General features: G+C 52.8%; 1 protein-coding gene across 1 annotated transcript; it reads left to right on the forward strand.

Moving 5' to 3' along the window:
* Positions 1 to 1,422: 1,422 nt before the first annotated feature.
* MMP21 (matrix metallopeptidase 21) lies at positions 1,423 to 9,535 on the forward strand. Its single transcript, XM_028119929.2, has 7 exons — positions 1,423 to 1,584; positions 1,983 to 2,526; positions 3,396 to 3,535; positions 3,797 to 3,938; positions 4,822 to 5,079; positions 8,810 to 8,982; positions 9,236 to 9,535. Exons 1-7 carry the CDS (start codon positions 1,423 to 1,425, stop codon positions 9,533 to 9,535), a joined length of 1,719 nt encoding a protein of 572 aa, XP_027975730.2.
* Positions 9,536 to 10,668: the final 1,133 nt, after the last annotated feature.

Raw genomic sequence — 10,668 nt, forward strand, 5'->3', positions numbered from 1 at the left:
TCCCACCCCCTCACTGACATCTACCACACTGCCCTCTGTTATTCTGCAGGTGCTGGGTCCTGCCCCAGGGCCTTTGCACTTGTCCTTTCCTTTGCCCACACCACCCACGAATCCCTAATCACATGTGACACCGTCCGTCTTACTTTTCTTTCATTGCTTACTTTTCACCTTTGCAAGAGGTCTTTCCTGGCCACCTTAACATTGACTCCCCACCTCCAAGGCACTCACTTTCCTGGTCTACATTCTTAGTCCCTGTCGCTATTTGAATTTTTCATTCATTGTCTTGTTTATTGTCCGTCTCCTCCACTTAGAATATAAGTTCCATGAGGGCGAAGAATGAGTCCATCATGTTCATTTCCGTAGTCCCTGTCCCTAGAATAGTAAGGAGTATTTGATGAATGAATGAGCAGCTAAAGGACAGCCCCCACACCTGCACCCTTGCTGTTATCAGACCTGTGACGCTGGCATTCCAGGCTCTCACCTGCAGCCACAGTGCCTGAAGGGCCTCACTCCCTTCCCTCAGGCTCCCTGGACGTGACCCGTAACAAATTCCAGGCCGCTGAGCTAATTTCTTCTTTCCCCTGTCCCTCCTCCAATAGACTCCTTCATGAGGGGAAACGGGGAGGGGCAGTTCTAGAACCTAGAACAAATCCCTGGCCCACAGACTAGAACACCACACAGCCATTAACTAGGATGGTAAATGCCTACATTCGTGAACACAAAAAGGCATCCATGACCTTCCACTGAGTTTAAGGCAATAGCATAGAGAATATAATTTATATAAAATCATCCATACACAAATCCTTCCCTGTGCATGTACCCAATACATGTATCTGCAAGAAGGTTCACCAAAATGTTACCCATCTGAATCACTGGATTTCCTCCGAAATTTACATCTTCCTATACTGATTATTCCCTTTATTTAACAACAACAAGAGATCAGAGATACAAATCATCCCCAAGCCCAGCTAACCAAGAAAGAAAATGGACGCAAACTCTGAGCAAACGGAGGGTCAGGCGGCAAAGCCGCAGGTGCAGCGGGCCCCAGCAGGCTGTGAGGGGCGAGGCTCTGCGCCTCTGCCACCAGGGCCGGTGGTCGCAGCTCACTCAGGCAGCAGCTTGCCCACGAGCCCGCCACCACAGAAGTGGAATGGGCAGGCGGCTGCCAGGTCGGGATGTAATTACCCGGGGATGCCGCAAACATTCTCACCCCAACAAGAAGCGTGCTCCTGGGGTCTTCAAAGGGCTGCGCGCCCCGGCCCGGCTGGGCCTCCTGGTGGGCACGCTTCAGGCCCGGGTGAGAAGGCCTTGGAAACGCGCGGCTCCCCGGGGCTGCTCATATAAAAGCATCGGGGGCCTGCGCCTCCGGGGGGAGACGGGACGGACGGTGGCGACGCGGGAGCGCAGGGCTCAGCCGGGGCCATGCTGGCCGCCTCCGCCGTCCGTCGGGCCCTGCTGCTCTGCTGGCTCGCGGCCCCCCGGCCCGCCCGGCCCGAGCCACTCTTCCACAGCCGGGACCGCTCGGACCTGGAGCCCGCCCCGCTGCGCCGGGCCCAGCCCATCGCCGACCCTGTCGCCGCGCAGGTAGGAGCAGCCCCGGCATCGGCCACTCCCGGGCACACGCGGGCGCATGCAGCTGCGGGCGCGTGCACGCGCAGGCTGGTGCACACCACACGCAGGCACGTACACACATAGGCCCGCGGACCCGTGCACACCATCGGCGGGCACCTACACTCGCGGACACGCGCACACGCAGGCACGTGCACGGCGGCCACACCGCCTCAGGTGAGGGGCCTCCCACAAACGACCGATCACCGCCGACCAGAAACGCTGGCACGGCGAACGCAGACCCGCCTGAGGGCCTCCGGGCCTCGCGCGTCCTGTCTCCTGCACAAACCTAGTACACGACACCAACACACGCCCGCGTCCCAGCCGCTCAGTGCGCGACCCCCGCCCCGCGGGCCGGTACCTCTCTTCCGCAGCGATTCCTGTCCAAGTACGGCTGGGCCGACGCGCCCCCCGGACCCGGGCCCCGGGGCCCCAGCCCCCACGCGCGGCGCGTGGGCCCCCGGGCCACCGCCCTGGCCGAGGCCGTGCGCAGGTTCCAGAAGGTCAACGCGCTGCCGGCGAGCGGGCGGCTGGACGCGGCCACGCTGGCGGCCATGAACAGGCCGCGCTGCGGCGTCCCCGACACGCGGCCCCTGCCGCCCCCGGCCCCCGGGCCCCCGTCGCGCCTGCCGCGCCCCGCCCGGCCCAAGCGCTTCCTGCGGCCGCCGCCGCCGCCGCCGCCCGGGGACCCGCAGCCCGAGGTCGCCGCGCCCCGCGGGGGGACCCGGGCCTTCGCCAAGAGGACGCTGACCTGGCGGCTGCTGGGGGAGGGCGCCAGCGGGCAGCTGGCCGTGGACGAGCAGAGGCACATCCTCAGACTGGCCTTCCGGATGTGGAGCGAGGTGATGCCGCTGGACTTCCGGGAGGACCTGGCCGCCCCCGGAGCCGCCGTGGACATAAAGCTGGGTTTCGGACGAGGTGAGAAGGGCGAAGACTCTGCAGGCGGGCCGCGCCCCATTGCCTTCCCACACGGCCGGACGGTGGGGCCCCGTTCACCGGGAGCCCGGGGGCCACCAGGCCGAGGGGGAGAACCCCGCGCCAGTCACCTGCGAAGCCTCCTGGGGTGTCCGAGGTGGCACCTGCCAGGGGTATGGGCGGATGGCAAACCCTCTGTAGGTGCTGCTTTATTACCACTCACTGGGAAGGGCACGGCATGTCTCCCTGTGCCCCCCCGGGAGCGGTCACATGGGGACATCAGTGCGGGCCCTCCGCTTGTCTCTGAGCAGATCAGCCCAGTGAGGCCTGCAGCAGAGACCTCGGCGAGCCCAGCAGGGCGCGACCCTGGCCTGGCTGGCCCTTCCCGCCACTCCTGGGGAACACTAGCCCGGTGGTTTGCTGGCCCCCACCAGCAGGCCCCACCACTTCCTAGCTGGGTGGGTTTGGAGAAAGTAACTTCTCTGCAGCCCCGTCTGGGAGCTAGGGATGCTCACGTCTGCCCTGCTGGTCTGACTGGATTGACTGTCCTGCTGTGAGCTCTACACAGGAGGCTTGCTGAAAACTGTACACAGGGCAGGGACGTGACTGTCGGGCAGCACCCCCTTCATGTCCTGACCACTCAGCTGTTAGGATCCAGCTCAGATCTTGTCTCCTCCCTCAGCCTTTGGATGACACCCCCCCCCCGCCCCCACTCCTCTGGGCTCCCACAGGTTTGCTAGGCAGCTATTTCCAAGTGTTCAGACATGACACCACACTGTTGCACAAGCCAGGAGTGGTTGCTTCTGCTCCTGGACTGTGAGCCCTGGAGGCCGCGAACCCTCGGGTGTCCGTGTTCCCTGTCCCCTTGCCAGGCCGGCACCTGGGCTGTCCTCGGGTTTTTGATGGCAGCGGGCAGGAGTTTGCACATGCCTGGCGCCTGGGCGACATCCACTTTGACGACGATGAACACTTCACACCTCCCACCAGTGACGCGGGCATCAGCCTTCTCAAAGTAAGCAGTCTGCAGCTGTGCGGAGGGACCAGGCAAAGGGCATGCAGCACGGGCTGGAGTGCAGAACGCCAGGGCTTCTCGGGGGAGGTGTCCACAGCCTTCTGAGAAAGCTCCCCGATCCTCCCCATCGCTCCCCTTCTCCTTAACAAGTGCCGCTCCTCCTAAAGCACAGGCCTGCCCCTGGAGTGGGGGGCGGGGGGTCCACGTGACTCCCAGACACCCAGGGTTGGCACCGCACCCGTGGTTTGTGTTCCCTTTTAGGTGGCCGTCCATGAAATTGGCCACGTACTCGGCCTGCCTCACACCTATAGAACAGGATCCATAATGCAACCGAACTACATCCCCCAGGAGCCTGTGTTTGAGTTGGACTGGTCAGACAGAAAAGCAGTTCAAAAACTGTATGGTAAGACTGTTCTGGATGATCGTGAGCTCTTCCTTCAAGGTGGCCGTGCCCCAAGGGTAGCCACTGGTGCAGAGCAAAGCACTCCCATGGATGTTCCCTCCTCCCTGTGCCACGTTATGTCCCTGGGAGGACGGAGGGTAACTGGGTGGTTTCCTAGAGCTCAGTGGGCCACCCAGGCGGTGGCCTCCCGTGGGCGCTGCAGGCGCTGGGAAGCCCCTGGGAGAAGTTCCTTGCTGTCCCAAGGCAAAGAGCAGTGGGAGCCTTGCCAGGATCAACTTTAATCTCTCTTCAGTTATTCAGGCCAAAGAGTTAACGGTTCATTATTTAATGGAAGTGATGAATGACCTAGCGTTGAGGCTGAGGGGAAAGAAAGCTACTCTCCCCTTTTCCATTTAAAACAGAGAGCACCACCATTTCTGTTCCACTCCAGCCATTCTATGCGAAGATGCTCTCAGCATGTTTGGAGAGTGACAAATGCCAGGATGGATTTCTTTCCCGCAGAGGAAATCTTACTCTTGTGTGTGCCCAGAACCAAACTGCTTGCCTCTCGTGAAGTCAGATGAGCCATCAAGAGGCATTAGTTATGTTTAGGGTGATCACATACCCAGCATCCAAAATCGAGACACCTCAGAGAGTAATCTTCTGCACAAAATAGCCAGAACGGCCCGTGTGAGCCGGCACTGCTGCAGGCCCCCCGGGCCCCTCCAACTCCTCCTGCTCGGCTGGGTAGGCCTACTTCAGTCTTGGGGGGCGTCTTGCTTTGAGACAGCTTAACAGAAAACTCCAGCTTCGCAGTTGTCTCTGGTCGAGTCACACATGAAAATAGCGACTGTTGGTTTTTGCACCAGGTGACCAGTGGCTGGACTTTTTTTTTCTTTCTCAGGTTCATGTGAAGGATCATTTGATACTGCATTTGACTGGATTCGCAAAGAGCGAAACCAACATGGAGCCGTGATGATGAGATTTAGCACCTACTTTTTCCGCAACAGCTGGTACTGGCTTTATGAAAATCGAAATAACCGGACACGCTACGGGGATCCTATCCAAATCCTCCGTGGCTGGCACGGAATCCCAACACAAAACATCGACGCTTTTGTCCACCTCTGGACGTGGAGAAGAGACGAACGTTATTTTTTTAAAGGTAGAGCTTCTTCTGGACGGTTCTATCTCTTTTATTACACAGATGCATTCAGAACAAATGTTTTGAGCTCCATACCAAAGAATCTTAGTATAATGCTCTTGCAATTACTCACCTGATTTCTGTCTGTTCTGTCAGACTGTGAGCTCTGTGAGCACAGGGACTGTGTTGTATCCCCCGATCTCTGTAAGAAGGCACTGAATTCGTCAAAGGAACAAATGAATGAGTGGACCAACTGTGCCAGGCCCTGAGGTGGTTGCCAAAGACCCGTAAGAAAGGGCCCTCCCTATAGAAGTTTTAACTAGTTCTGGAGAGAAAAGACCTTAGAAGCTGACCACTAGAATTATGCGGTGAAGGGAAGGATGAGTGGACAAGGTGACCAGATGCTGGAGCCAGCATGCTGGAGCCACCTGGAACCAGATGCTGGAGCCACCCAGAACTCGGGGATTGCCCCAGCGTCAGAGGATGCGTAGGACCCCGGGTGCCCCGAAAGGGACACCGGGAATAGTGTGATGGGGGAGGTGCAGATGGGGGTGAGGGGGCGGTGAGACACAGGAGGCAGAAGCAAAGCTTTAGGGTGAGGGTGAAAACGCAGATGGGAGACAGCTGAGCCCGTGGAGGTGTGACAGGACACTCACACGGGATGAGATTAGGGTGGAAAGCCGGTCGGCCTGAGCACCAAGAGGCTCCGTGCTCAGAGGCTGGATGTCATCCAGCAGGCAGGGAGGAACCGGTGGTTTCCAAGCAGGCAGGATCAGTGTTTTGCTGGAAGGCAGAAACTGAGGTGGGGGGCCCCGGGGGTGGGAGGGACACACAGAGCAGGCAGGCCAAGGCTCTCTTGCTGCTGCTTTCCCTCACTCACACACCACCCTGCCCAGAACTTCTGTGCCCCTGTCACGGAGGCTGGCTGCCTTGGCAAACCAAATGCTTGGAGTCTAACCACACACAAGAGTCTGTGGTTGCTGCTTTTTCTTTCCCTTCCCCAGACTTTCGCCCTAGAGGTAAGGGGTGCGCCCTGTCTCTGCCCGACGCCCTAGTAATACGACCCTATTGCCTGAAACCGCTCAGGAGTCAGTGAGGCAAGAGCCCAATCAAGAGGATGCTGTATGTAGATTTGGCCGTAAGAAACCTGCGTATGAATTTGGTCTTAATTTTCCTTACATCACACAAAGGAAGAATTATTTTGGTTCAGTTACATAAAGAAGTTTCCCAGGGTGGACTTGTCTGGTTTAGATCTTTCAGGGTTGGAAGCACAACATTCAGTGCTTTAGGAAGTCCTGGACTAGAATTTATACTGGCAACAAAGACTCTTAATTATAGAATTAGGTCATTGTGGGGGAATTGCTGTCATATGGCTGTATTTTATTCTTGGAGCTTTAAAGACATCTTAAAGTTAACTTGCTGTGAATACTTTGAATTCAAAAAGTATTCCAGTTAGAGTGAATCGCACCCCCCGGCTGGACACACGTCATTCACTGTTCTTTTTCGATGGCAAAGCTTTGGAGGGGGGGCGGCGAGGGGCGGGGAGGGAATGAGGGAGCGGGAGCTCACATGGTTGGTGGCTAAGGAGTATAACTGGTTGTGACGTGTAAGTTGCGAACACGAAAATATCTAACCCCGTGGATTTGTTCTATTTTCTGCTGACAGTATGCCAATAGTCAGGATTAGGAACTATTAAGGAGAATTTAGAATAATCCTGTGGTGTTTCAGAGCATGAAATTAGCATTTGGATCTTGAAATGAAAGGGAGCAAAATGACAAGCTTCAGAGAACAGTGGGTGGAATCACGTGGGTGGAGGAGGGGCCTGCACCGGGTCCACCTGGGCTGTGATCTGGACGGACCAACTTCAGCTCTTTTCTAAAACGATGTAATTCTAAAACCCTGAAAAAAAAGTAAAACCCCATCATAAGCATCAGGATTGTTTTCTGTAAGAGGAGGGCTTAGGTTATGGTAGGAAAATGACTCAGGACAACCCACGGGTCTCTAACACGTAAAAGGAAAATCATGAGACTATATAGGAAGAAGAAGAAGAATCTTCTGTGAAAAAGACCACATGATTTTTGTTCTTTTGTTTTTGCTTTTGATGAGTGCCAGTGGGCTGGAGTGCCCGACAGAAGACAACTGACGTTTTCTTTCTTTTTTTTTTTTAGTTGTTCAATAAGGGACAGTTATTTTAATATGTTAACAAAAATAAGACCAATGCAAAGTTATTATTGAACCTGTGTATTTTTCTCATGAAGTGGCCATTCAGTAATCCTGAAGGTAGCCAGCATTTTTCATAGGCTGTTTGCCTCCCTCATTTCCTAAAATTGTTACATTTTTCATCCTAATTTGCCAGATCCTCAAATTTCCTTAAAACAATTTGAATGGTACCTGTACCTATGCGGGGCATCCTTTCATATTCCATAATTGCCACCTGAGTTCTAACCCCCTCAACAACAGGCAACAATATATTGCTGATAGGCTCATGAGGAGAAATCCATCAGCAATGTCTTGTTTTTTCTTGACCTTTAGGTATAACGGTATACCCGTCTGCCCCCAGAAGTATTTGACACGTCATCGTTCTTTTCTGTTACATGAGCTAAAATATATTCTATCTAAAAGGATACACGTATTGTCTTAAAGGTTATAAAAGCATCTTCATTACAAATACTGTCCTTTTCCGATTACCTTAAAGTAAGAGAACACCAAAAGACAAGCATTAAAATGGGAAGGAGACCACAGTATTTTCACACCTGTTAAATAATCTAGCCCCTCCAGCAATTTCTTTTCTCTGGAAAAATCCAAAGCAAAGTTTTCAAAGGCATCATTAAAATTGATGTCTGGAATCAGAACTTGAGGAGATGCTGTTGCCATAGCGACCCTCTCGGCAATATTTTCTGCAGACTGGAGAAACCGGGCCTGGTCATTTTCTTTCAGGATATGTTCAGCCTGGTTGATGAGGACCGTTGACCGCTCAAGACACTGGCAGCAATTAGCCACCTGTTGTGCCAACTGTCTCAGTTTCATAACCTTTGTCTCTTTGATTTTGACAGCGATCATTTGTTTCCTCTGCTGGATGATCTCTACCAACTCGTCACATTCTTCCATGAGTTTTGCCTCATGCATAGCAGTATTCACCTCAGCTTGCTGGCAGATCTGTATTAGTTTGGCCATTTGATTTTCTAGTTCACTGTTGCGCTTAACCAGGTTGGTGAGGTTCATCTCCAGAGTTTGCAGCTGATTCCAGCAGCCTCTTCTCCAGCGCCCTGTCATCTTAAAGAAAGACACGCCAAGAGGGGCCCGAGCGGGCGCGTGTGTCTTTTTTTTTTTTTCTTTAAGGTTTTATTTATTTGAGAGAGAGAGAGCACGAGAGGGGGAGGGTCAGAGGGAGAAGCAGACTCCCTGCTGAGCAGAGAGCCCAACTTGGGGCCCGACCCCAGGTTCCCGGGACCCCGGGATCACGACCTGAGCTGAAGGCAGATGATTAGCCGACTGAGCCACCCAGGCGCCCCTGACAACCAACATTTTAATAGCAGCAGTGATTGCCGGGATCAATCTAGAAGTAATTCAAGACCTGGGGAATCATTCGTCTGAATGGAGGCTTTGCTTAGAGGCTGAGGTCCTGCCTCGTCCTGGGATCACGGGAGAACATCATGGTTGGCTGAGACCTATGGTGAAAGCAGTCCCTCTTCATGGTTTGCTATAATTAAATGGTAATAAACCATATTAGCATTTTTTGTTTGGCCCTCAGGAAATCAGTACTGGAGATATGACAGTGACAAGGATCAGGCCTACACAGAAGATGAACAAGGAAGAAGCTACCCCAAATTGATTTCAGAAGGATTTCCTGGCATCCCAAGTCCCCTGGACACTGCCTTTTATGACCGAAGAAAGCAGTTAATTTACTTCTTCAAAGAGTCCCTCGTAAGTAGGCGGCTTTCCAGCCTGGTGTTGCTTCTTCACCCCTACGTGAAATTCAAGGTCTTAGTTACAAGTTGTTCTCAGTTGCCTCAGACCTCTGTGGCCATGGCAGATCCCATCATATGGAAAATGAAGAACTTCAAGCCCAGAGAATTTGGTGCAAAGCCACAGATTTACTTAACTCATTCCTATAAATTAACCTAAAAATCAGTGATTTTCCAAAAAGCCAGTCTTAACGCCCTTCCTTGCTTTGCAGGTGTTTGCATTTGATGTCAATAGAAATCAAGTACTTGATTCTTATCCGATGAAGATCACTGAAGTGTTTCCGGGAATAGACCCAGAGAACCATCCCTTCAGGAATATAGACTCAGCCTATTACTCCTACGCACACAACGCCATTTTCTTTTTCAAAGGCAATGCATATTGGAAAGTGGTTAGCGACAGGGACAGACAACAGCATTCTTGGCTTCCTTCAAATGGCTTATTCCCGAAGCAGTCAATTTCAGAGCGGTGGTTTGACATTTGTGACGTCCATACCTCCACCCTGAACATGTAATGAGAAAAATGGGCAAATGGAGTCAAAGGGTTTTTCTTCTAAGAGAAAGTCTGATTTCTTTTACAAAGAAAACAAACCAGATTTTTAATAACCAAAGCAAATGAGGCTAAAACCCCGTGGGAAAAGCATTACTTGAACTTTTAAAATACTTGATTTAAAAGTGAATTTCTCAGGCAAAAAAATAATCCACTGAATAATTTTGCCAGTCTTTTAGGAAAGGTTAAAAAAAAAGAATCCTGAGGAATCCCCGTCTTTCCAACCCCTGCCCCCCTGCACCCCGATTTCATGGGTGGACGGAGACGTACCTACAGCCATAGGATCCAGTCATGGAAGGAAACGCAGCTCCCTGGGGGCATTCAGTGGAAAAAGTCACAGATTTCAAATTGACTACAGTCCACAATTCCTGTCATAATAATTTATATTTTTCTAATACGTGACTGTGTACAGAAGGTTTTCCCATGTATTTCTCGATCTTCACAAGTCTGGCAAAGTGCCAGGGGACCTACTACTGTGCACATTTCTAGTCAAGGTGAAGTTCACACTTGTGTCCTTCCCAGAGTCAGACGCCGTGGTTGCTGGCGACCCTCGCCTCCTCGCCCCAGCCCAGTGCCCAGGCAACCTGCTCTCCATCCCTGCCCTGAAGTTAACTGCAAAACAAGTCATCTCGGTGGTCAGGCCACGGCTGGCACAATTCTTCTCAGGTAACAGCTAAGACACGAGCTTAACTTTAAGCAGCACGAACTTAAAGTCAGCAGATTACAAAAACATGGAAAAAGACCTCTCTCCCCCTGTAGGGATGTTCATATTCTTGCTCGGACAAGGGAAGACAGCTTTAGAATTGGTATCTTCTTGCTTAGAAACAAATACTCCTCTGGACGAAAAGGCTGTTCAGCCAAGGAGAGGCCAGAAAACAAGACCAGGGCTGCGACATCCCTGACGCCAGCTTACTTCGGCGTCGGATCTTTTCCACGGAAGCGTGCAGGTTTAACCAGAGGAGACAGTGCTCGCCAACGGGGAAGGCAGAGTGAACGCCGTCCTGACAGGAGACTGAGTCTGTGCACTGGCTTCATGACTTAGTCAAAACTTTAAATGCTTCAGTGATGTTTGAAAATGGATGCAAATCTGTCCCAAGG

The sequence above is a fragment of the Eumetopias jubatus genome, unplaced genomic scaffold, assembly GCF_037043125.1.
Source record: "Eumetopias jubatus isolate StellerSeaLion01/CBP00866 unplaced genomic scaffold, mEumJub1_p1.0 scaffold_17, whole genome shotgun sequence".
Lineage (NCBI taxonomy): Eukaryota > Metazoa > Chordata > Mammalia > Carnivora > Otariidae > Eumetopias > Eumetopias jubatus.

Bases quoted from the DNA above. Each gene is read 5' to 3' on its own strand.
- MMP21 (XM_028119929.2), top strand. From the start codon at position 1,423: ATGCTGGCCGCCTCCGCCGTCCGTCGGGCCCTGCTGCTCTGCTGGCTC. The intron at 1,585-1,982 runs GTAGGAGCAGCC...TCTCTTCCGCAG, and splicing joins CCGACCCTGTCGCCGCGCAG to CGATTCCTGTCCAAGTACGG. The intron at 3,536-3,796 runs GTAAGCAGTCTG...GTTCCCTTTTAG, and splicing joins CGGGCATCAGCCTTCTCAAA to GTGGCCGTCCATGAAATTGG.